Here is a 27547-nt window from a genome sequence, read left to right as displayed (position 1 = left end):
CACGTGGGTCCATTGGTACCGGCTTGCACAGAAGGGGGAAAAAAAAAACAGAAAAAAATGAACTACTAACTAAACAACTAGTAGATGAGAAATGATCCTGCACTTACTACACCTATAAATCACATATAAAGTGTCAAGCGCCCCCATATTTTAACTCAGCACCCCTGAAATATAAAGAAACCAGGATTAGGATTGTGTAATGAAACTCAGTTCCCAACTTTAGATTCGTCAAAATATGGAACAAATATTGAATAAATGACGATAGTCTTAAAATGGGCCAGTAAAATCTATGATATATATATATATATATATATATATATATATATATTTGCAGTAGTCGGATCCTCGACCCACCTGTCCATGAACATATTGTCTGACATTAAACCGGTCCGTGGAGCAAAAAAGGTTGGGGACCACTGCTGTAGCTCATCTGCATTAAACACACATAGAAACAAATAAAGTTATCGAAGTCCACGTTTAGCTGTAATGAAGTCACCTCCATATGTCAAAGTTTACAAACTGTATCATCCTTAATAAATACTGTTGAGATAAATTACATGGTATATACTGTAGCTTTAATATATTACGATCTACATGTTAGACGTTTTATGAATCCGTTGTTGAGAATAGAAAGTAAGGATGGAGCCTTTCTTGGTTTTAGGCAACAACCGTGTCAAAAAGTTTTACAGTGTAACCAAAAGGCCTTTTGTGCAAAACGTGAGGCCAAAAGGAGAAACGAGGAGTTCTTGTCCATTTATTGAAAAACGTCTGTTAGGCAGAAAGGTTTGGGTTGATCCGACTGGGTCACAGTCCACATGTTGCAAACTGCAGTCAAACCCTGACTGAGCAGGAAAAGCTGCACCGAGCTGTCCTCGTGGTCCTGAAGGGAGCGTGTCCTTTAGGGTTGGGGAGATTCCCCCCGGCGTCCATACTGCAGGTCTTTGGATGGTGGAAGGATGGGCTGTGTGAGGAAAGAGCGACGACGTCAGGCGAAGGGGCTGTCTGACTTCAAGATGGAGGCGTCCACGTCGTGGCAGCTCTTTCCGTTCATGTGTTCCGAGTGGCCGTCGATGGTGTAGCAGCCCTGCACCTCGGTGAAGGAGGACGCCGTGTAGGAGGCCGAGCGCATGGCGTCCGAATGGTTCCCTATGCTGTTGCCGAACTGGAGGTTATACTGGTTCCAGTGCCGCCTCAAAACCGCCTGGACCTAACCAGAGAAAACACAATGGAGCTGAGATTTCCAGGAAAAGTTTTTTAATAGTTTCATAAGCGAAAACATTTGAGTAACTGATAACAGTGTGTCTGTGTAGTGTATACAGTGTATCTTCTGGCTAATTGCTTGATCTGTTGTGTTTCACTGCTGTCGAGATGAATTATAGGTAGAGACAGGAAGTTAAAAACAAGCCCCGCCCCCCAAGTGGCTGGCTCTAGTAGAAGCTTTAAGCCAACTTATCCATGTAAAGGAGCGGGATGATTTTTTTTATGTTGATTTTTGTTGATTCACAGATCTTACCTTGCTGTATATTCATTTATTTATGTTATCTGAAGCCTAAAAAGTGTGACGTCAGTGAGCATAGGGTTGTGGAGGCGGGACTTTTGTTGACGGTACAGCCCCACATTTGGCGTTACACTAGTCCCTCGGTACTTCACGTTTCCACTTTTGCGGACTCACTGTTCCGCGGGTTTTCAATGTAAGATTGTACACGACATACGATTGACTGATTGATAGAAGGCGACCAACCAGAGCACTGTGCTCTGTAGCCCGGGCGCTGATTGGCTCAGTAACCATAGCGTCAGTCTGTATGCTCTCTTTCGCTGTGCTCTTTTAGAGCGTTTAGAGCTTTGAACATTGTTAAGAACATTGCAAGTGTGGGAAGGGTTTATTAACACCCCTACTTCGCAGAGTTTCACCTATTGCAGAGGTGTCTGGAACGTAACCCCCGCGATCAGTGAGGAACTACTGTATTGTATTGTAAGATCCAGCCCAGTCCTGGTAGGCCCGTGTAGGTCTTCCCTAGCTCTGCACAGCCTTGGCTGTTTTTGCAAGAACCAACAATTGAAAGCATGGGTGTCATGCTATCGTTCATCCTACTTTCTCTCATCTAAACCTCGTTAAAACAGGCAGAGAAGCTGTGCGCTGCTAGAAGAAACACAGCAGAAAGACACATGAGAGGGCACGAGGCCATACTGCTGATTGTGCCAAAGGCAGGAGTGCAAGACAATGTTAGAATGTAAGCTAATGCTAGCAGATGTTAGCTTGTTTGCACTCGTTTGAAGTTGAGCGTACAACTGGGACAGTGACCCAATCAGTGTCCTGCGGACGTCAAATCTTCGGCACAAGTCAGTTCGCATCTCTGGGTTCCAAAAATCAAGCTGGAGCGCAGGGGAGACCGCTAAATGTAAAGACGTAGAACTTGGACAGGGCCGACCCAGGCCAGGCGCAGCCTAAAGGGAGCATAAACTCTGGTTCCTAAAATACAACTTGGCAGCTCCCGAAATAACAAACATTTAGACTTCAATTTTGGACAATGGAAGTTGATGGTTTGTCCATCTGTATCTATGTTGACATTTCCCTTCAACAGTTCTTCTGTATAATCTGATTTATACGGATATCCTCTTACACTCCTCAGCCAGAGTCTCTTCGAAAAGTGAAGATAACAACCAGAGGATGTTTTCTATCTGAGCTACTCTAAAGGGGAAGTGTGCAGTCTGTAAGTGTGCATGCAGGCCTTCAAAATAAAGTCAAAGGGTATGACCCCAACTTACTTCTCCATTAAAAAAGCAGAAGATGGTCGCCACCAGCAGACCCTGGAATGAAAGACATTTAAATTACAGCTTTGACAGCATGTTGCTGGAAGACATCTACCCTCTAAAAGCAGCAAAATGGAGAAAAGAGATGAAGCGAATGTATTTTAAGAGCTAATTCAGCCAATTGCTCAATTTATTTTTCCAGCTCTGGCCAAGCTGGGAGAGCTCAGGATGATCAGATAACACCTCGTCAACATCCAACTGATTTCGGCCCCCTTCAGCTCCGATAATTCATGTCTTCCTTCCTGCTGCTCCTCACTGGGCTACAACATAAACAACTTCACCTCCGGGGCTTTGAAGAATGTTCGATTTTTGACCAAACGAAATAGAGATAATAGAGCGGGGCGTCCAGGAAACGGCTCATTTACGGAGAAATACGGGAACGCAGCAGTAGAGAAAACAGAAAGTAACCTTAAAATAGCTAAATGCTATCCGGACACGTATAGAAGTACTTTGTACACCAGAGTCATCACTCACTTGGTAATGCATCAGTATATGCATGATGTAGTCGTAGATTTCAGAAGAGACTCGTCCTTCAGGCTTGTAGGGAAGCAGGACGTACTGGATTCCCAACAGCGGCACCAGGATGAGAGTGGCTCGCACGGCCTTCATGTAAAGACTCGACTCGGCTTGATGGGTCACCTTGAGCTTGGTGATGAGGACTCGCACGATGTTCAGCAGAAAGAACAGGTTCACCTAAAGAAAAAGGAAAACAGAATCAGCTTCTAATTGTTGCATTCATACATAAATTTGTAAAGAAAAGGACGAGAGCATTAAAGTTTGCACCGTGTTTCCGCCTCATGCACTCAAGTGAACATTGATCTTTATTTGCACATACTATCCATTTCAAACCCCCAAGTGATGCTTTTACGTCAAAAGATTTACTGTAGTCAAACGCTTTTTATCTGACCTGATCTTTTTCTGTTTGTTCTCGGGTGAAATGCAGTTTTTTTCTTTTACTCTTTCCAGACAGAAACGTTCTCTGCCACACCTCCCATCAAGGTCAAAAGTTGTGGATGAGTCCAACAGCAGCTGTAAAAGTTCCACGAAAGATTTTCTTTGGCTCCAGATGTTTCTCCCCACTGGCTAAGATTTATGGATGTGACATTTTTGTAGATAAACACTTCAACAAGGAGTTTTTACAAAGTGGTTGTGGTTCTTTTTGACTTCTTGCCAAACTCTAAAAGACTGTCAAAACCTTCTGGTGGACCGACACCAAAACGCTTCACAACAAGAACGACAGTGAACGCCACTCAGGACGGTGTGAGGAAGCGCTGGGATGTGGATCTGCAGGACACTTTGGTCCAGATTTCTTTCAGCGTCTGAACATGAACCTGAGACACATTGAAGACTTGACGTGACTCCACACAAGCAGCAGAGGTTTTTGTAAAACCTCATGTGAAAATCATGTGCGGCTGGTAGGCGTTTAATACAATTACACTGGAATCCGTGGGAATAGTCTGAAGATGTTTCATTTTCAAGCTAAAGTTTTAACTAATTGTCAAAAATCCCAAACAACAGCAATATTAATTATGATTATATTGATTTGTGGATTAATGGGACATTTTATCAGGTGGTCTTGTTCTAGCTCTGGCTACAGAACGAGCTCTTTCTTGGTTTCGATGACGGAACGTTATATAATTGGAATAAACAAAACAGTGGAACAAATTAACATTTTTTTCTTATAGCCCACACTATTAAAAGACCATTAAAGTTGTTAAAGGAGATGCTACTTGACATCACGTGCGCCGCAGTATGGCAGCACTGACGGGAGCTCCGATTCGACTCGCTCTTTTTTTTTTTTTGTTCCTGTTGTTTTTGTTTTAACTTTTTTTGCGCCTACACTGTACACCCACGCTACGGGCATGACTGCGAAGCACTTTTGGAGTTTTGTGTGTCGCTGCCTTGCCATCGTGGTTTAGTTCCCGGCCCCCATCCAGCCTCAGGTTCTGGCCTGTCATGGTGGCCATCGCCATGATCTGCCTGCACGGACCAAACTCTATAGAACAGTTTGGTTCCGCAGGAAAACTTTGGATGTTCTGTGTCTGCCAGACGCGGTTCTGGAGGGCAGTCATCGTCCATTGCCACTGTCGTTATTATTATTATGCTGCTAACTATGGGTGCACCGATAAATCAACCGGCCAATTTATCGGCCCCGATTTCCTTAATTTTGGGAAATCGGAAATTGTCCGATACTTGCACGAGGAACTGATTTTACAGATTTTTTTAGTTTTAACAATTGTCTGAGCACTACCTCATGGCCAGTTAAAACAAGTTTGTATTTTTTATAGGATATTGTTCAAGGGTTTGTTTATCAACAAAATAAGATTGAAAATTGAAGGTGCGTTGTGACCTTATAACACCTGACAGTGTCGATTATAAAACAAAATCAGTATCGGCTAAAATCGGAATCGGCAGCTCAGACTTTTTAGAAATTGGTGATTGGCCAGAAAACTGCAATCGGTGCCCCCCTACTGCTAATGGGACCTGCTGCTAACAAGACCACGCCGCTAACCGAACCACACTGCTAACAGTACCATAGTGTTAACAGTACCATGTTATTAACAGGACCATGTTACTAAGAGAACCTCAATGCTAACAGAACCACACTGCTAATAGGACCATGTTGCTGTACATGTATTTCTTTTTCATTTTTGGCGCCTTGGTTTTGTATTTTTGTTGCTTTGGTATTTCTTCTTGGGTTTTTTTGGCGAGCCGAGATGTTCTTCTCGTCCTGAGCATTTCATTGCATTGCTGACCTTGTGTTGACCTGCATATGACAATAAACCTAAACCTACTTGGCTGCGTTGTCCGCTGTAACATCCTCTTTTATGATGCGCAAAGACTAAGTCTCGGGTCCTGTAACCACTTCTTTAGAATGAACGGCTTCAACTACGACATCCTGCGTTGTTGTTGCTGTTGTTAAAAGTGACAAATAAATAATGTGTTGTGCAAAAGCTAATTCATAGGTCTTTCTACACATTCCATGGTGGAACCAACAGGTTCTATAACCTCATTATCCTTGGGGCCGCTTCACTCTTGGCCTGAGCAGTTTGGCCACAACTGGACGACAGTGAGGACAGAGCTGAACGAACTGTGGACAGCTTCAGATCTGATCCCTCTGACCACAACCAGAGGTGGTCCGAGACAAGCCGAGACCTTTGAGTCCACATTTGTTGTCCTGTGATGTTTATGTGACTGTGGTTTTACAGAAACATGTCCTGTTTGTTCAGCCCACCGTGTGATGTGGCTGTGTGTTTATTGGCACGTAAAGCGGGTAATTGAGTCCACTTGTGTCCAGATCAGCCAGGACTCTTGTTAGTGCATGGTCAAAGAGACCACAGTTGGCCGCTTTTTCTAACATCTGATTCTAATTATGTGGATTTAAAGAAATCCCATGTTTACTTAAATATCAAATAAGTTTAATGAAGTTATTAGTTTCTACGGCTCTCCGCTCTTGCCATGTGATACGCTTCAGAAAATGTGTGTTTGTTGCCGAAACACAAACAAACCACCACAAAAGTTTATCTTGGAGTCAAGTTTTTGCAGAATATAGGGACCAATTTCCCCTCGTTGCGCTGATTAGGTGAATTCCAAGCAAACAAAACTGGCCTGGGGACCTCTGAGTGGATCCACCGAGGACCAGATGAATTAATTTCACAAAACAAACACAATTAAACCCCCTCTGGACCACCCCCCTCAGCGCTCACTCAGAAGAGGCCAGACGCAGATTATTCTTCTCGTTGTGCAATAAAAACAAGAGACGTGAAACAAATCGGTTGTTCAAGTTGAGTAAACTCAGGAAAAGAAAGAGTCTCACCAACAGAGCAGCACATATGGGACCATGGATGATGTACAGCAGAGACGTTTTGGAGCTAATCCAGCAGCTGAAGAGGAGACGCAGGAAAAAAAAAAAAGGTTACGCAACAATTTCCACACATCATACAACACGTGAGTTGTTACAGAGACATTATTGCAACAGTCCAGTCATGGAATTCATTAAAACAACATTGCAACAAATGTCTCTTCCTGTGCTTATTTACTTGTCATTGTAGTAGTAACTCCGAGCAATGGCGTGTATGGACGCAGGAATAAGAGGAAAACCTAAAAAAAAAAGAGAGGAAATAAATTGAAGCAACCTTCCGCAGCTGTGATTGTTTTAGTTTTCAGAACATCTGCCACCTACCCCAGCCCAGGAGATAATACCACATCAAGTGCTGCTTCTCAGAAAACACAGCCACCACGATGAGCGTGTGCAGGTAGATTCCCTCACACAGCATCCAGAAGTAGTTACAGCCAAACAGGTACAGGTGGATAAACTGGGACACTTTACAGCTCGTCTGGGGAGGGAGATGTACATTAACACATTTCTCAATGCTACCAGACGAATCAACATTTAACCTTCACTTCCAGTTAGAAAGAGAAAGTTCTGAGCTCAGATAAGATGGAAGTCAATGAGAGTTGGGCTCAGCATGCGTCATGTGCTGGTACAACTCCGCCTGCTCGCTCCAGTTGGTAGGATGTAAAGTATGGCAGGCTGGTGCACCACATAATCGATTCACACTCCTATCTATTTTAGATTTCAATAGTAAAATTTCTCCAGGTAATTAAATAAAAAATATTTACAATCAAATTATTATAATGAGTTAATAAAATTTAGGATACTTCCATTTGCACAAGAAAAAAAAATTGAAATAATTTATAAATTATTTTAACTAAAAGCTAAAAAAAGTAAAAAGGGCTGCTAAAAGCTAAAGTAGAAGAAAGCTATCTACAAGAGAAAAGTAGCAAAAGTCTATTAAAAAGACAACAGTGGCACAAAGCTAGCTTCAAGCTAAGTGTAGCAAAAGAATGGTTAAAGCTAATATAAAAAATGCTATCTAAAAGTAGCAAAAAGCAAGCCCAATGCTAAAAGTAGAAAAAAAAATGAGCCAAAGGCTAAAAGCAGCAAAAAACTAGCCAAAGGCTAAAATTAGTAAAAAAGCTTTATAAAAGGCAACAGTGGTGAAAAGCTAGCAAGCTATAAGTAGCAAAAGGCAAGCCAAATGCTAAATGGATAGCAAATGGATGGCTAAAAACTAATATTAAAAAATGCTAGCTAGAAGCTAAAAGCTAAAAATAGCATAAGGCTACATAAACATTAAAAATAAATGAACGATGGGTAAAAAATATAAGTAGCTTAAAAGACAAAAATATAGCAAGTTCACTCGAGCACATGTGGAAAAAGAACGTTTTCGAAGAAATTCAAGAAATCTCGATTTATTTCTATGACAAAAATATTCTGTAAATAAAGTTAAATGTGTTGAAAAATATAAAAGTTACAAAAACATAAGTCATAGCCCCAGCTGCTAAAAGAGCTGAATGTTTTGTTATACGGACGGCTAAAATAGCACAACTACGCAGAAGCATTAAGACAGAAAAACAATGGCGCGAATGCCGACTCCGTATGGACAGAATAATCCAGAAGAATTGAAATAAACTGACTGGATTCCTCTGCACCAGCTCCTGGTTGTTTGCCACTGCAGTCAGCCAGATGATGGTGATCACTGAGTTCAGGACAAATGAGAAGAAGAGGTTTTTGTGTAGGGTGATCCTCTGGCAACTCAAACTTCTGCAAAAAGACAAAAACAATTCTGGTTAAACAAGATGTCAGCTGATGTCCCCCATCGCTGAAGGACTTGAGTGAATGTTTGTCATTTTTGAGATATTTATCTGGACTGCAGTTAAACAGGGAATGCAAGTAAACTTTAATGTTTTTGGTGCAAGATATCCGAGTGAGAAGAAGTTACACTGTGTAGAAGAACAGAGGTAGGTGTTTCTTTTTGCTTGTCCCAGGCAGCACAAAGTGACGGATCCTGGCGAGTGGAGGGAGCAGTTTTATCCACCACCAGTGTTTACCTTACCGTTATATAAGAAGGGCGCGCCGCCCCGTCAACAGAACCAAGTGCCCCATCAACAGAACCAAGTGCCCCGTCAACAGAACCAAGTGCCCCGCCTACCATCCGTCCCACCCCCGTCAACATCTTTCGGTATTGATGTAGCATGGGGCGCAATACAAACATGCTAGTTAAAATGCTACTCCGCCTTGCTCGACACCCCCCCAACCCCCATCGACAATTACCAGCAGCAACGTAGGGCCAAACACAGATGGGACCCCCTCCCCCCCCCCAACAACACACTATCAACACAGACATGACTACAGCAATGCAACGCTAAGCTAGCAGGCGGGCAACACAGATGCCATCACGTCCTCACCCCACCCCCTTATTGACAAAAGATAAATACGACAAAATACGACAAAGTACAACAAAATACGACAAAGTACACAAAATACGACAAACTACAATGAGCATCCCACCAAGGGAACTGATGCAGGAGAAACACTGACCACCATAAAGGTGGAGTCACGGCTGACCAATGGTGGTTTTGGTCACTATAGTTTAATCTTTGGCCACGCTAAATGTTTGAGGAAACTATACATTTAAGCAAAATCTCAATAGCATAGTTTCCTCAAACAATAGTGATGGTGGGTTTACATAAATATATTTGGTGGTGGCCATCTTGGATTTTGACAAGGCAACACAATTTTTGATTGGGACCTTTCTTAAGCCTAGATGCAGCCACACATCAAAAAGGAAGTCGATACCTCACTTATTTTTCGTTATCTCACAGCAAGGATGGACAAAAAGTATTTCCAATTGCCCCTCTCTGCTCTGCGATGGGGGACAAAAAAACGGCTTAAGCTGAAGTGAGGGACTCACTTGAAGTGGAAGAATATACTGAGGGAGATGAAGAGTGAGATGAGGGACAGTCCATGTCCGATAAGAGCTAAGTAGAAAAGATTCATGGCCGTCTGGATAGAAAACAAGAAGCAGATATTAGTGGATCAGATTTGGTCTTTTGGTCTTTGTGAGGATTAATGCTGGTTTCATGAAGCCACCCACCACTCTGCCTTCGTTGGTGTGCGCGTTGCAGAGGGTGTAGTTGGTCCATGTCCGGTTGCTCTCAGGATGCAGAAACCACTGACCACTGATGGTGCAAATCTTTGTGACCATTTCTGAAAGACGAAAATGTACATAAAAACCCAAAAGCTGAGTTTCACAACATAACATTCAGCAAACCTTTAGTTTTTCTGCTATTTCCTTCATGCAGCAAACCCTAAACACAGGTATTAAGATCTAATTCTTTAAAACTAACACATTTTTGGTGCAAATTAATTAAAAGTTTGGTTTAATTTTCTTCCCACAGTGCATTGAACACAATGATCCTTTTCCTCACATGGAAGAAGAGCTCAAAACATTCCTTTGTCAACACATTTAGGAAATTATACCAAAGAGACCATCTTATCACAAACAAAACTGGTTTGTTCCACTTTAGAGTAAGCTGTTGGGGGAAAAATCATTTTTGTTGTGTGTTTCCTTGACTGATGAAGCCTTCCGGATCGAAGGTGAAACGTTTCAACACAAAAAAAGAAACTGTCCAGACGACCTGACTGAAAAATGTTGGATTGTATACCTGGATTATTGAGCATGGACATTGTTATACCAAAGAAATATAATTCTCAATGTGCCAACATGAGTCTAAAAATGTCTTTAAAGCCTTTTTTTTGCTGATTGGGGAAAACGGGGAAAACAAAATGAATGGCTTTACTATAAAGTGCATGTTGCATGAGTGTCTTGTCCTTATTTATACAATTTGGACAGTTTGTGAGCTCATTTAGATATGGCTGCAAGTCACCTGAAGGGTCGAAATCCTGGAAGTAGTCCGGGCAATGCTGCTCCGAGATGACTCCTGCTTTGGTGTCGTCCCAGCACAACCAGCCGTCCCAGGTGCGATTACACATGGCCTCTACAACCAGATGGATGTTTCTTAATGGTCGGTGTGTGAAGCATCATCTAACATCTACAATCTCAGTAAAACTACTTCCTGCTGAGTGAAGTGGCTAAATGCTACAAACTATTGATCATAAATCATCGATGCTACCTTGTCTGCTCTGCGTATTGTCTTGCATTATCTTCTGATAGCACTCAAACTGAGCTGTGACGATCTTGTTTCTGGTGACTCCCGCTTCGTGGTAGACATTGGATGTTTGAGTCTGCTGGCTATCGTTAACCACCATGCTGGCCTTCACCGGAAACTGCAAAGAGACAGAGTGGAAATAAGAGCTGTGGGTCATTAAAGACAAATTAAAACAAAAGACTCAAGAAATAATGTGCAAAATCCCACAATTACCACACAATAATAAAAAGCAAAAGGCACACAAACAAGTTTTAAAAGAAAAGAAAAACATTTCTGGCATTGTATTGATTCAGTCGGGATGCATTTCAATAAAATGGTCATACATGGTGGAAAACCCAACATGCTACATGAAAACTTTCACATTTCACAGAAGAGAACACCAAGAAGCAGCTTTTTTTCCATTCACTGACATATTTCAAACATAAACTGACTTAAACAATATGAATCTAAGCCTTTAATGGATGGTTAACAGCCTGTAAAATATGAATATCATATTGAGTAAAATGTTGATTTCATCCCCACGTATGTGAGTGTGTTTTCAGAGAAGGGTGCAAGCTTTCTTACCATTGTTAGACTGCAGAAAATAACTTGCACCACCATCCAGCGCCATCTAAAGCTGCTCAGATTCCTGTCAGCCATGTTGTTTTCAGCTAATGGTTCACCAGGTTCAGATCTGAAACAAACAGAGAACAAAACAACTGAATACACTCCCACATAAAGACCACTTCACACTTTTTGTTGCTGAAACATCGCTGCCATCTGTGTTGATTCAGCTGGTAACAGACTTCAAAATGATAAATCTGTGATAAATCTCAACAAAGACATGTCTAAAACCCCTGGGCTGCTGTGGCAGAGTAGTTAGAGCAGTCGTCCTCCAATGGAAGAGTTGGGGGATTTGATTCCACCAGAAGTCACATGCCGAAGTGTCCCAGGGCAAGACACTGAACCCCTCATTGCCTCCAATGAGTGTCCTATCAGTGCATGAATGTGATAAAGCACTGATTAATCTTTATTAAGATATAGTAGAGTGCTATATAAATGGGTAAATGAGAGCACAGATTGTAGTGAAAAGCACTTTGCGTATCTTGATAAGATAGAAAGGCGCTTTATAAGTACAGTCCGAAAGTACCGTTTAATAATAAACACAAACAATAAACTAGGCACACAGATGGATTTAAATTTCCTGGGAACAGACAGATGCATTTTGAGACAACAATTCTAACTGACAGTCTACAGACAGCATGTTAATTTAGGTCAGTTAAAAGCTCCTAAAAATACTTTCTCAAAATTAACCACAAGGCCTCATATTTGAAACTCGGGCTTGATTGTGGTTAAAGAACATGCATCCAACCATTCATGTCTGACCACCTATCCAAGGTTGCATTGCGAAGGTAAAAGATCTAGAGAGGAACCCTACAGATTGTCCTGATGCAAGTTCAATAATCCAGGTTGATATATCTAACAAGGATGAATCAGGTCCTCTGGATGGATTCATTTTTGTTCAAACTTTGTTCGTTTCAACAAAGAAGAATCCATCCAGAGGACCTGACTCAACCTTGTTAAACTCCATACATCCATTTTTGTGCTCCACCAGGGGATTGGGGTCAACTTTAAGAACTATCTGGTTTTGTTGCAACCAAAGCAAGAGCTGAGAACGTCTCGGCACAAAGTCAAGCTCATTCCCGGTGCTCGTCTTCAGTCCTGGTGTTTATTAACAGGATCTCGAGGTGGAATCGTGGAAGGGAAGATACCCTATGGGTCTCATCTCTGCTTTTTGCGGATGATGTGCTTCCATTGGTTTCTTCAACCCATGACTTTTTATTTATCGGGCTACAGCAGACTATGACGTTGCAATCAAAGAAAGACTAACAGTGATCTGCAGCTACTCCAAGAAAACACGATAATAGGCGACCGATTTGTATAGTAACATCATCGTGAATTATGGAATAAAAGTTGTTCTCTGGGGAGGTGTTTGTTCAGTCCTGGTTTAAAGGCTTGAAAACCTCTTGATGCGGTATCTCCAACAACCAAAGGAGGATGTTTGTTTCTAATTGCTGCTGCAGACTGGACATGGCTCCTGCCCAGGCTTATGGTCGAGGACTTAGGGAGTGTCAATACATGGTTGGGTGTTGACCTCTGGTTGTTATAACTTATTACCTGAAAAATGAGCTAGAAGGAGCAGCACTTTGGGCAGCAGTTGGGAGAGAGAAGAGTTGTTGCAATGACTGCATTACGATGGCTGAGTTTGCTGATGGCGTAATACCTTTGGCCAGAATCCTTGTCCCCACTGATGATCTGTAAGCCTTTTTCTGGATGATATCCAACTGTCCAAGACTTATCTGTGAAGCATTAATTCTGGCAAAACAGAATTCCTCCATAATAACTCAACTTGGTAGATTTTCAAAAAGAATTAGGGCATTCTGCAGTTGAATGTGATGCAGTTGAGAGTCAGGTCTTCTAAGCTTGAGGCCATAGTTATCAACTGGAAAAAGGTGGACTGCTCCCTCCAGGTCAGGGATGAGTCTGCCTCAAGTGGGGTAGTTCCAGTATTTGGGATTCTTGTTCAGGAGTGAAGATAGGTGGGAGCGATAGATCTGAAGTAATGAGGTGGCTGTGTTGAGGTAAAGAAGGGTCTACTGCTCTGTCTCTGTTCCAGCCCTAACCCATGGCCATAAGGTGACTGAAAGAACAAGATCCTAGATACAAGCAACTGAAATGAGCTTTCTCTGTACGGCCAGGCTCAGTTAGAGATAGGGTGAGGAGCTCAGAGTAGAGTCCATGTAGAAAGGATGAAAGAACCCCACAGTTGGGGAAAAAACCCCTGATAGAATCAAACTCCTGCTAGAACTCATTTAAGCATAGCTCATAATCTTTCTGCTGCGTTTGGTAAATTGATCATCCTTTGTGGTTGATCACACAACCTGAAACATGACCGGAGCTGTAAAATGTGTTTACACCTTTCAGTTTAAAATGGAGAACTACAGAGAGCTAGTTAGAGTAAAGCTGGTGACCACAGGGATTTCAAAGCCACTGCATAACACATGAGTCAGGATTCAAACAGAAATACATCCCTCAGGAGGAACTACTTTCCCTTATAGTGGCTAATAATGGTAGCTGTGGACAGAGCTGAACTGTGGAAACTTTGTGTTTTTATTCATTTTCTAATACAATTCTCATGGGATGCGTCTATTATTTTCACTGTTGCATTATGTGAAAGAAATCAGTTTCTCCTGCAGCACAGGTGCATTCATAAATGGGTAACATGATGAAAAAGTTGTACGCTGATGTCTGCCATCGCTTAGGGACCTGAACAATGAATGTTTGTAGTTTTCGAGATAAGTGTTTTTTTTTTTAACTGAAATTAAACAGGAAATATAAGTAGTTTTTTAGTTTTTTTACCCTTTTATTTATACAGGTAGTCTCATTGAGCCACGAGAACTCCTTTTCAAGAGAGACCTGTTTAGGGAGCAAGGGAGTTAAGGGCCTTGCTCAATGGTCCAAAGCGGGGCGAATGAGGGTGGGGGCAGGTGTGGGTGCTTCACCTACCCCACCCACATTTTTGATGTTGTCTGTACCGGGGCTTGAATTGGCGATCTTCTGATCACAGGCCCACCTTCTCTAACCTCTGCGCCACCACTCCCACAAGTAAACCGTAATGTTTGGTACGAGACATTCAAGTAGAAGTACCGGTAGGATTATTTTCTTTGTCTGAGGCAGCGCAAAGTGATAGATCCTGGTGAGTGGAGGGAGCAATTTTATCCAACACCAACGGTGGAGACAGGGGGTGGCCAATGGTGGCCTTGGCCTACATAGCTTAATCTTTGGCCACCCCAATCATTTGAGGAATTTATATATTTTTAAGCAATATAAAAACTAGAAAGCATTGTTTCCTCAAGTGATTGGGGTGACCAGTTTACATATACAGTATATACATGGTGGTGACCATCTTGAATTTTGATGTGGCAACGCAATTTTCTAAAGGAAACTTTCTTACACACACCAAAATGGAAGTCTGTAACTCACTTATTCTTCATGCTCACAACATTCACGTCTGGACGGAACGTATGAGCAGAATATGACACGCAGAACTGAATTTATTCTCAATCTGAAATTAAATAAATCTTGTTTTGATAAACAAGCAGAACTAGGCCATCCCTTTAAATGTGCAAAATGAGAAATCTAATTAAATTTGAAGGGAAATAACAACTAAACGAACCCTGCAACACGCAGAAAAACAAACAGGAACAACCTAAACGAACAAGTTTTCATTCCAAGCACACGTCTCACCAGCATGTCAAGGATTATACATTTCTGTTGCTCGCATGATCATTAATTTTCTTGCAAAAGCTGATTTTACAAACCAGAATACAAATGAGTTCATATACATTTTATCTGTAGAGGTAGAGGAGCTGCAGTTCATCCTACAGATTAATCAGTTTTGTTTCAGAACAGAGATTACCGAGCTGCAGTAATTGTAGCTGAGTGCATGAAATTAGATGGAACACAAACAACTCATTAGAGCTCACAGGAGGAGTTTTGTGCTCATTTTGTGTTTGAAAAAGACACAGTTTGTGAGAAGAGGGCTTCTAATTAGGTTACACTCTTCACAGGCAATCAAAGAAAGACTAAAATAAAAAATAATATGATTGTAACAAGCCAGTGAAACTCAGGGAAAACCAGATGGGATTTGTTTCTGCAGAAGAAAAATCTCATTCCCCTAATCAAACATGTGCAGGCAGACATATATCCTCCATGACAGAAAGCTCAATAGGATGCCAGATAAATAAATTGCAAACAAATTTAATATATCATCTTTTAAGATGCAAAATGTCAAAAGGTGCAACAGACAAATATCTATAATGTGAGCAAACTGACTAAATGCCATCTTTGGATACAAGCGTTTAGACAGTTCTGCAGGTTTAACGAACAACGTTTGCAAAAATATCAAAGACTTATTATCAATATGAGCAATTTCATTCCACCAAGAAAGATCACGGTGTTGCGTTAAACAGTGATGGAGTTGGAGAGCCATTTTGTCCAATCTAGTGATCACTTACTGAAAATGAGAAATGAGGAAGCGAGCGGGGGACTATTAGCCCAACAATACGTGTCAGCCGGACTTGACCCTGTTTATTTTAACGGGTCGCTGCATGGCTCCATGATCAGTGCATCACCCAAGGGGGCGGGGTTTAGTGAACGAGGGATGGTAAAACATAATCTGCAAATTAGAAACAGCCAGAAAAGGGTCAGCTGCTCCGTCACGCATGGATGCAGATATACAGAAAAATGTTTCACTCACACACGCACCACCCCCCCACCCCCACACACACACATAGATACACACACACAAACCTTCACCCTGCCAAGTTTCCCAGCTGTTTCTTGGTAATGCACATTCCTGGTGAGCTAGTGGTGCTACATAGGATGTATCTTGTCATATGGCAGCGAAGATCAGACCTTAAAGAATATTTACAAAAATTAAATTTCTCCATGTTTTGTATTTATGTCTGTTGTGAGATTTGCCTTATTGTCCTAGTGAGGCTACAGTAGGGAGGTTGCTTAGGAACATGAACTAAAACCGCGCTGGGGATTTGATGAGAGACGCATGTATGCACCTGCTGTTGCGCAACAAAAGTAGTTTATGTTCCAGCAATTCTGTGTCTTCCTGCCTCTTATCATGACATGGTGTCAGAAGTGGGATCATGCAACTTTTGCAGAGAGCACAAACTCACACAGAGACATGAACCATTAGTGCAAACACACTTGCTCAATGGCACCTGGCAGAGGATTGATGGCAACTTCATATACAACCCCTCATATAGGGCGGGTCATTAAATGGTGGACTGTGGTCAAGATCTGCACCCAAATGAAGTCTTATACAGACCAAAATAAGTTATTAAATTGCAGCAGAATTTGTTTTTACTTGCACATCTTTTCTCTCACTTAAGGTAATTTGTTTTGAATGGCACCTTGTTTCCAGCCTTTACGGTGATCTAATCCTCTCTCTCCTTCTATCTGCCCATTGGGGGTGTAACAGTACACAAATATAAAGGTTTGGCAAGTAGTTTGACTTTGAAGTCATGAGTCGGCATGTTTTTGTTGCAGCTACATTAAGGGAAACAAACAAAGTATGCAGCTAATATTTAGGTACATGTTAACAGTTACATACAAGTATAGAGTGAAAGCTTTGGATACTTTGACAACAGTAATTTATACTTGATTTTTTTAAAGCTGGTATAAATAGTTGACAAAAGGAAACTTTGTTTTGTGGTTCTATTCATTGACAATATACAAAGTGTATTAATACACAGTCTATTGTTCTTTTATTTCCAGCATGTGTTTTGACACCTTAGCGTAGTCATGTGTCTGCTGCTTTAAATATTTGTTTTATTAATTTGCTCAAGTCTGAATTATTGGCAAGTGGAGGCTTGAACGCTTCAATCAGCTCAGTTGACAATTTTGTTTACGGTCAGTAACGAGCTAGCTACATACCCTACCGCTGTGGAACAGTGGCAATGCAAACCTTCTTCCACAATTTATATTCGTTAGAACTCAGTGATCCTGAAAATAACGCTGCAGAACCCAAACAATGGCCATTAAAACACACTATCTGTTCAAAAGTCCATGCACGACAGAACACATTTTGAATCTGAAAAAACAATTCAAGAATTTGAGTCGATGCATTCTTACAACCTATGGTAAGTTTTATTTCTAACCACAACCTTGATGGGTTAGATAGAACTGGAAACAGAAAAATCTGTATTTTGTTTCCCAGCATCTGCCTTCATGCTGCACGTCCCACCTGGAGGTCCCTGATGGTCCAAAACAGCATGCTCTATTATAAAACAAATAAAGAAAATGGGTCTTATGTATTATTATTAATGCAGTGACTAAAGAGCAACTGCTTTCTGTTTTACAGCGGTGACAGTGGTATAATGGTGAGACCCTGCAGTGCAGAGTGCACCTCAGTTTATATGGGAGGTTGGAATACCTCAGAAGAGAAACAACATAAAGGCAAATAGTGACGGCATTAACATAAAACGTAAAGGATAGAAGAAGACATAACCGATTTAGTAAAATCCCTTTCTGCACTAGAAAATTTATTGTGCTAATTGCATCTAAAAGCTCAGCACTTGATAATCAGCGTGTTTGGGCCTCAGCAGCAGAGCTGTGCAAACTCTGGGTGGCCTGCCGTTATCTGCAGAAAGTTTCGCCCAGCTGCTTCGTCGTGTAAACTTCTCACAAGACATGACATCACCGCTTCCATCTGCAGGCGTGCACAAAGTCACCCAGTAAAAAGAGTTAAAGCAGAACATCTGCTGCCTTCTCACCTGCTGCCAGAGTCCTGCTTGTTCTTATCAACTTGTTCCGTCCCCGCAGAGGCGCTCAGCTGCCCGTAAACATCCGTACACAAGCACAGGATGTTCGGCGCCTCACGCTCCATCTTACAACCAGTTCCACCCAAATGGCATTCGGATGTCAATTAAACTGGATTATAACTTCACTACTGGTGTGTGTGTGTGTATAGGAGGTATTAGAGCTGATGAAGCGGCTGCTTACTTGATCTCCAGTTTTTTTTAACCGCAGTAATTACCATCAATGTTTCTTTTGCCACGCACCCTGAAGAAAAGCATCCAGGGTGACCACATTTTCAAGTTCAAGGTTCTTTATTGTCATTGGTATCACATGTGGAAATTGTGTACACAGGTCCCAGTTACATCCAACAATAGCAAAATTATAAATTGTAAAAGAAACAGTACTAAGGATCTAAAATATAAACTAAGAAATGCACTAAACTAAGAAATATGCCAAACATTTAATAGTGCAAAACAATAGGCCGAACAACAGCAGCACGAACATGAGTCTGTGTGAGTAGATGAGTGCGAATGAATACAGCAGCATGACATAAATCAGCAGCATGAGCTCAACAACATGGCTAATCAGCAGCACATATCAACAATCAAAGTGGCATTTATCTCGTTACAACCACAAGCTTTAGAGTATCTCACTGGGATTTGCATGGAGTCAATACTTTGTTGATGCACCTTTCACTGTGATTCCAGCTGCAAGTCTTTAGAGTTCGTCTCTACCAGCTTTGAACACCTAAAGACTAAAATGTTTGCCCTATTCTTCTTTACAAAATGGCAGATTGGAAAAAGAATGTCAGCATCAGTTTTCACTTTTGCCAAAGGTTCTCAAGTAGGTCTGGACTTTGGCGGGTCATTCTAACATGAACCTGGTTTGATCTGACCCGTTCCATTGTAGCTACAGATGGATGTTTCAGGTTGTTGTCCCGCTGGACGGTGAACCTCCGCCCCAGTCGCAAGTCTTCTGCAACCTCTAATACGTTCTCTTCCAGGGTTGTCCTGCATTTAGTTCCATCTGTAGGTTCATCAAGTCTACAGCTCCCTGCTGAAGAAGCACCCCCACAGCATGATGCTGCCACCCCCATGTTTTACAGTGGGAATGGTGTGTTCAGGGTGATGCAGTCTTGGTTTTCCATCTTATTCCACATTTTCTTTGTACTTGGCTTGTGGCTAACTGTAAACAGGACTTTTTATGGCCACAATTACTGAGGTACTTCGTGTTGGTTTACCATGTAAAAAAGTGGAAAAACTTTGGGGTTAAAATAAAATTAAGACAAACATTTTTATGTAAATGTATGCACTAAGTAAACAAAATATTATAGCAGCAAAATAGATCTATTACAAATACCTCTGACCCAACCTGCGGATAGATTTGGTTTTCCAGCAACAGAGAAAAGAGTGACTTAGTACAAACAATTGTTTTACAAAAATCCAAAGACTCTATAAAAAACCCCCCCACTGTTTCATGAATGATGAATGAAGCCTAGCCTGTAGGGAAGGCTAAAATAAATACTTGACAGAGTGTGCTGTCACTCTGAAGTGTGCACACGAGTCTGTGAGGGGTCTTTAAGATCCAAACAAATAAAGTGGACACTGAGGTCCAGAGATTTGGGGTTAATTGTGCCTGCTGTACAAACATGACACGTTCAAAGGAAGTAGAACTGCTCTGCATCTGTTTTAACTGACTGGCAGTCAAAACAGTGAAATAAACTGCTCAACTTGACGTTATTAGTTATTAATAATATTAGGGGCTAAAGTTTGGTGGCTGGTAAGAATTTCTAATTAAAATTGGTGAAATAAAATGCAAAAATGACAGTTATTGCAGTAGAAATCTTACCGTGTTCATACAGGAAGTCCCCAGTTACAGCTAGCTGCTGATACTACTCGTTTTTATATTTTTTAGTTTACAAAAAGAAAAAAGTAAAGATAACCTTTTGTAACCTCAGCGAGAGGAACAAGTTTCAGGCAGTGTGTCTTCCTGCTGTCCTCTGTCTTTTTCTGAAGCTGATGAATAAATGGAAAAAAGTGGGTCATTGACAATGGAAATTCCCACGAGTCAGTCTGGATGTGAGAAAGTAGAAGCATTTTAGGGCCAATAAGACAACATGGATCCTTGGAGATGGATCCTTCTCGTCATGAGCAGGGTCACTTGTAGCCCTGACATTTCCCACAACATCAGCGGTGCATATGTAGAGCTTTCCCATGTGAAAGAAAAACATCTAAATTAGAGGTGAACACCGCGACTGCTGATGTCATTAATAACCAAGCATGAGAGCAGACCGCCCTGTAGCTCAAGGCATCAACAGCTGTCTGGGAAAGAATTATGAATTAAATGCAAATGTATGCAAGGAATTTAAGGTAGAAGCTGTCTGTTTTTTCCCGTAGATTATGACTTTTCCTTCACTGACAGACCAAGAGGGACTGTGCTTCTGTGGCTTCGAGGCAGACAATAACTAAGATACTGACGTATTCGTGTCATCACATTCACACCCTTGCCAGCATCCACAGGGCGAGCACATGGATTCGTTTACAACTACGGTGCAGAACAGATGAGAAGACTGAGTTCTAATGCTAATGCATGTCACATTCATGGGGTAAAAAACAGAAAAGAATAAGGAGAGACTGCTGCTGCTTAAGATGCCAAATGCTCCATCATCGGTCACCATCATGCCTCAGGCCCTTGGAGCCGAACGGTCAGAGGACAAAGATGAAACCAAGAATCCCAAGGTATTATGAATATTGAAAGAATATGTCACAAAAAATCTCCATCCAGTGCTCATGTTCGGGGGGCAACACAGTGAATGTGTGCTTTTTATAGCACTCAAACATTTAACGTGGTGGGCTGGTGGAAGGACACGCGCTGAATCTGCTGGAGTTCAGCTTCTTTTTTTAAATCAATTGCCTTTTAACAGCACCAGCCTCAGTGCAGTCACAGTCTGGTTAATGCAGAGATAAAGCATTAATGCAAGTTTAGCAATACACCCAAACAGCACTTTTAGAATAAGAATAAGAATCAGAATATGCTTTATTATCATTGCACCGATACAAGAACATGTACGTACAGTCGTCCGAAAGATGGACGTAGTGCACAAAGCTGATGATATAAGCGCGGCCCTCTTATTCTTATTCAGAATAATATTTTTGCTTAGATGAGAAAAGGGAAGAAAACATGAGGTGAGACGGTATTAAAAAAGATCTCTCACTCCTTGTCCTAGACAGAGCATGATTTGAAGCATCAAAAAATCCTACCACAGCATAGCACATAAATAGACGTGAAGACATTGAATTTTAAGGGAAGGTTGTAACATAGTCCAGAGCCCCCCTCTCAGCCATTGTCCAGATAAGAGGTGTTATTTATCATCAGCTTGGCTGAGGTTCCGTCACATGTCCACGGCCTTGGTGAAGGGAGGGGTGAGGGGACAGACAAAGCATCTTTGTTTTTCCTAAACATGCCAGGAGGTATTGAGATAAGTCCGCCATCAAGACCACAGTTTGAGTCAGGCAGAACTTGTAAATTGCCATTTCTGCCTTTTAAAGTCTCGTTGGTATATTTCTCTGATGGTAACTCCAAACAGCCGAATTGATTCCTTACGCCAAAAGTCGAGCTTACAGCTTTCTCCAAGATTATTCCCAATCATTCATGGGTGCAACCAGAAAGTTCACAGTCCGGATAACAGCCCGCTGCAGCTCTGACGCAGCTCCACATAATTCAGTCAGAGCGCTGCCAAGCTTCGACACATCTACACCAATTTGTAGACAATCCTGATTTCACCAACCCAAACAGCAAAATCCAGTTGTCATCATGAGTCCAATTTGTTTCTGTAGGTAAGAGGGTCCTCCTTACCCTGACTCCTGTTGGGAGAAGTTGATCAATTTTGTTGAGAGATCAGCTGATCAAATCCTTCGAATTGTATGTACCATAAATTTGTTTGCTAAATGTTAAATAAGCCCATCAAAAGAAGACGAAAGCGCAGCATGGATGTTTTCAAAGTGAACAACTGAGCAGAAGAGAGCCCTGCGAATATACGGCTCTGAGCCTGAGTTTCCTGGCAATCTCACCACTCAGTCCCTGGCATCAGGAGGAAGGCCTCCATTATCACTCAGGTGAAAAAGGACATAATTGAAAATAATGAGAGTAGTTTAGGGGTTAATGATCAGGGAAAGCCAAGCCGGCTAGCCTTCCAGAAGCCAGCCAGCAGGTTAGCAGCAAACTGGGCTAACTACCACCGCAGGAACAAAGCGTGGAGTGGATATGATCAGACTTGAGTATGGTTATCAAAGTCTTCTACCTGGAGTCATTGATGAGCCTCAAAAACTACTTAGCCAACTACTTAATGAATAGCGGCGGACACGGTTGACTATGACTTGAGCAGGTGGTCGGTATCAACGGCACAGTTTTATCCTGATTTAGATCCTACCTGACTGACAGGAGTTTTTCTGTTCATTTAGGACAACGTTCATCATCTATGGCTCTTCTAATCTGTGGGGTCCCTCAAGGGTCCATTTTAGGTAGGTCCACTGCTTTTTAATCTTTATATGTTGCCTTTAGGGTTCATTTTTAGAAAACATATCCCTTTTCACTTCTTTGCTGATGATATTCAGTTGTATCTGCTGGTTGAAACTACATTTTCTGAATCTAAATGAAAATAAAACAGAAGTCATCAGCTTTGGTAAGTGTAATGCCCTTGACACTCTTGGCCCCTTGGCTTTGTGCCACCATTCCACTGTCAGGAATTTGGGAGTTATTTTTGATAGTGTTTTTAAATTAGACAAACACATAAATGCAGCTGTGAAATCCAGTTGCTTCCAACTAAGACTCATTGCCAAGGTGAAGTCTTGTCTCCCTTTCAGAGACCTTGAAAAGGTGATTCATGCTTTTATTACTTATCGTTTGGACTATTGTAATTCATTGTTACAAACCATCCAGAACACAGCAGCTTGTCTTAACAGCAACTAGAAAATATGAACACATAACCAGCTCCTTTTAGATGTCCCCAGATCCAAACTCAAGTCCAGAGGTAATAGGGTTTTTGCGATTGCTGCTCCTATAGGAAGGCGCTAAGCTAATGCTAGGCTAATGCTAGGCTAATGCTTCAAAATAGAGACTTTTTGACATTTATACTGTCTACTGTCTTTCTGTTTTTCTAATTTAGCTTTTAGCGATGTTTGTGGGTATGAATGGTACCCCTGTTGTGCTTAAAGTAACTGCGGTGAAGATTGATAACGATGAACACCCCCCCCCACCCCCACCATTTTGCTTTTGTTTTCCTTCAACAATGCAACCAGGACTGCATGGTTGGTTTGAAGCCTAAAAACAGAGAGCCAAAACAAAGAACCATTTTCTGGCTATAGTCTACAAGAAAGTTATTAAAACATGTTCAAATGTATACAGCAATGTGGCATCATGCATGCATTTAAATCCCAGAGAGATAAACTATCACTTTAATTTATCTTGAATCTGAAACGAGCTTTAGAAAAACACAGGCAGGACCCAAATCTGTGGACTAAAGCTGAACTGAGTCTTTCTTTGGTTTGAAACGTCTTTCAGGGTCTTCCCACAGAAAGACGATCTGATTCAAGAGGCCTCTGGTCTACGCAAAGGAAAAGATAGCACAAATACTTAGATAAAAATACACAGGTTAAAAATAAAACAGGCCTCGTCATGCACTGCACCTGCATAATCTTTTTTCATGTAAATGTTTTGACGTTGCTATAGAGATATTGGGTTTGACTTGGATTTTACCTCCTGATTCTGAGGAAGCACTGTCTTGCAAACTAACAATGACCAATGGACGCCCATTTGGAGACCAGTTAAAATCCCTAAGAAGCAAATAAAGAATTAAGTATGCAAATTGTAAGAAAATTAGAAAATAGAATTGTGGCGACAGGCTCCAAAGAGCACAATCAACATGAGACAAGCAACTAAAATCTGCATTCTGCATGCATTTAAAAGTGGACAAAGCAGTTTGAGAACTGAACTAACTACATAAACTAATTAACTGCAGCAGTGAGGATAGGTTTACGGCCCAGCTTGCGGCCTTTTAAACTTCACAAAAACATTAGTCATATTTTCACACTAGAGTAAGTAAGCTAATTAGAGATCCAAGATAAACGTCTGCTGCAGACATTCGCTCGCAGTGCCGGAAGACACAGAGTGGAAGAGAGATCCAAGCGTTTCTGCAAAAGACACAAATAATTCATCAACTGAATTTTCTGCTGGATTCCCTCTGTTTAGAGCAGTTAAACCCACTAAAATTTATCATGTTTATTACTCATTAGGAGTGTCAAAGCATGGGCACGAAGCACGCTGATTTCTGTTTGCTCATTAGTCCTCATTTTCCATCATGATTTTTATTCACTTTTCCTCCTACAGATTTAGAGAAACTGCTAAAAAAATGTGCGCTCCAATCAGGAAAAGTGTGCTTAAACTTTTTGTTGCTGTACACGTATTAGACGACGAACACACCAATCATAGTCGACCATGCTCCCATCTAGAAATGGGCACCAACATTTAATTAACTGCCTTTTATTAACAGCTACAACACACAAGAAGCAGAGGACTGCGCTATCTGAAGCACTTTACTTTAACCAAAGTGTGTCTGGTTTCGAAAATAACGCAGGTGCTAGTGGTTTCACCTATTTGATTCAAATCAAGCATGTGGGAAAGCTCTACGGCGCTGCTGCCCACAGAGAGCTGCAGCTGAGGGATATGAAAGGTGTATGGCAAGCAGTTGCATCATTTATTTAATTTAAAGAAAACACTGTGGCAAGCCATGAGTATATTTAATAAATATCTGATATGGACACTTATTTTGTCACACTAGGCTAACTGAGAAGTTTGGGTGTTTCACATTTGAATTATTTATTGTTGTTTATTACTACATGGAGGTCGTGGAAGCTCTGTGATTTGTGCCGCAGTCTCGTAATCCTGAGGCTGCAGGTTCGAGCCCAGGGTATCTGGCGTGAAAAACTACAAAGGCGTCTGTGCGAATTCATGTTCTGTGAGCCCTGCCGCAGGAATCAGCCGAAAGCAAAACACCACCACCATCAACAACAACGACTTAACAACTTAATTATTACATATTTGTATTTTTAGAGCCTCCTCACTTACAAATTTTTCTAACTTTTATGTTTTTGCTTCTGGGGGGGGTGGGTGGGGGGGTTGTCTGTTAAAAAAAAAAAACGCAAGAATTTGGTGATTGTTCCTCTTTCCTCTGTTCCTCCACTAAACCCATACTTTGACCCTGATAACCAAACTGTGTCAGGCGAACTGTCACACCTTAATACAGGACTTCTGGTTTACTCTCAAATCACCCCAGAGTGCACAGTGCACACACCCATCCCATCCCATCCCATCCCATCCCATACCATACCATCCCATCCCATCCCATACCATACAATACCATCCCATCCCATACCATACAATACCATACCATACCATACCATCCCATCCCATCCCATCCCATACCATACCATACCATACCACTTTATTTATAAAGCACTTAAAACAGCAACAAGGCCAACCAAAGTGCTATACAGCAAAAACAAACAAGCAAAGAACACAGCATAAAATACGATGATCCACAGAGGTAAAGATAAGAACTAAATGGCTAACATTAAATAATACAAACAAGTTAAAATCAACTCACACAGTGTCAAAAGCCAGGGAATAAAATTGAGTTGTTATGCAGTGGTAACTCATTCCACAGCCTTGAACCTGCAACAGAGAAGGCCATGTCACCTCTGAGCTTAAAATGAGTGCCTGGAACCAATAAAAGCATCTGGTCTGCTGACCTCAGAGAGCACTGTGGGACATATGGCTGCAGCAGATCAGCGAGATAGGAGGAGGCAGAACTGTTCAGAGATTTAAAGACATACAGAAGAATTTTAAAAGTGAACCGGGAGCCAGTGAAGGGAGGCCAGAACTAGTTTAATGTGCTCTCATTTTGCCTGCACCAGTTAAGAATCAGGCTGCAGCATCTTGAACCAGTTGCAAACGTGCAATGGAGGTTTGACTGATTCCAAAAAGAAGCACATTGCAGTGATCAAGCAACCCAGACTCAAAGTAGGCACTTTCACAAAGCAGTTCTGAGAAATGGTTGCACAGACCCATTCATTTTAAAGCTGCTTCTGACCATTTTTGAACTAATGGAGCTGGTCATGTAAACGGTAAATGGATTTCACTTGTATACTGCCTTTCTATCTTAACAAGATACCCAAAGCACTTTACAACACAATCTCTGCCCTCATTTATCCATTCTTTCTACTATTCAATCAACAAAGCTAATTAAATCATTCTAAAAAGACTAATCAGAGCTTTATCACATTCATACACCGATGGGACACGCATCCGTGGCAATGAGGGGTTCAGTGTCTTGCCCAGGGACACTTCGGCATGTGACTGCTGGTGGATTAGAACCCCCAACTCTTGCATTGAAGGATGACTGCTGTAACCACTCAACCACAACTGCCCAGTCCCGGTGGTTTGGTGGTCACACAGACTGTAAGTCATCGCTACATTGCCGGTAAATGTTTTCAAACATCAACCGTTACAGCTCTGTTACTACCTCACTTGACGGGCTATTGGCAGAGCAGTTTTGGTTTATTGTCAGCTCCTCATGTCGACTCATTTTGTTCTAAAATCTCCCCAAGGTGGCCAAATTGGCCCAAGTCCCAGTTTGGCGCTTTGTGAAACTGCCTGTTGACTCTCATTTCCTCTTCCTGATCTCTGTTCTCTATACTTGTCTTCTACAGTTAGTTAAGTATCACAGTATAGAGATCCTGTTTCTCTTTATTCTTTCCTTCATTTGGACATGTAACTACTGCATACTTTGAACATTTTCAACCTTCAGCTGTGAAAAGGTTCGGCTCATTAAGGACTTGCTGACTTTTAATATAATTTAGATATTTTCTAAATACGTAACATTAACATTTTGTCTCTTTTAGTTTTTGCTACATTTAGGTAGTATTTTGACACTTTCAAATTACAGTTAGCATTGTGCTACTTATATTTTGGCTAGAATTTTGCTACTTTTAGCTAATGTTTTGTAACTATTTTTTAGGCCATTACTTTTAGCTAGCCTGTCACGGTTACACTTCAGCTATTGCTCCATTTAAGTCACATTTTTATACATTTACATCATAGTTAGCATGTTACTTTTATATTTTGGTTAGCGTTTTGCTACTTTTAGCTAGTGTTTGGCACTTTTAGTTAGCATTGCAGTACTTCTAGTTAGCTTTTTGCTGTGTTTGCAATTTAGCTAGCATTTTGCTACGTTTAGGTAGCATTTTGACACTTTTAAATTGCAGTTAGCGTTGTGCTACTTATATTTTGGCTAGAATTTGGCTACTTT

The 27547-nt window shown here is 41.4% G+C and overlaps 1 protein-coding gene across 1 annotated transcript in view; it reads right to left on the bottom strand.

Moving 5' to 3' along the window:
* Positions 1-438: 438 nt before the first annotated feature.
* The window catches only part of calcrla (calcitonin receptor-like a), a 37666-nt gene continuing 10557 nt past the window's right edge, over positions 439-27547 (bottom strand). Inside the window, exons 2-13 of the mRNA XM_037686293.1 lie at positions 11392-11500; positions 10792-10945; positions 10546-10656; positions 9753-9865; positions 9570-9661; positions 8293-8419; positions 6995-7148; positions 6852-6912; positions 6629-6695; positions 3286-3504; positions 2767-2808; positions 439-1207 (exon numbers count right to left, since the gene is read on the bottom strand). Coding sequence (XP_037542221.1) covers positions 986-1207; positions 2767-2808; positions 3286-3504; positions 6629-6695; positions 6852-6912; positions 6995-7148; positions 8293-8419; positions 9570-9661; positions 9753-9865; positions 10546-10656; positions 10792-10945; positions 11392-11466 — 1437 coding nt within the window. The 5' untranslated portion in view covers positions 11467-11500 and the 3' untranslated portion in view covers positions 439-985. The remainder of the gene's footprint in view (positions 1208-2766; positions 2809-3285; positions 3505-6628; positions 6696-6851; positions 6913-6994; positions 7149-8292; positions 8420-9569; positions 9662-9752; positions 9866-10545; positions 10657-10791; positions 10946-11391; positions 11501-27547) is intronic.

The sequence above is a fragment of the Nematolebias whitei genome, chromosome 13 (assembly GCF_014905685.2).
Source record: "Nematolebias whitei isolate Nwh7 chromosome 13, NemWhi1, whole genome shotgun sequence".
Lineage (NCBI taxonomy): Eukaryota > Metazoa > Chordata > Actinopteri > Cyprinodontiformes > Rivulidae > Nematolebias > Nematolebias whitei.
This window is presented reverse-complemented; position numbering and strand designations above follow the sequence as displayed.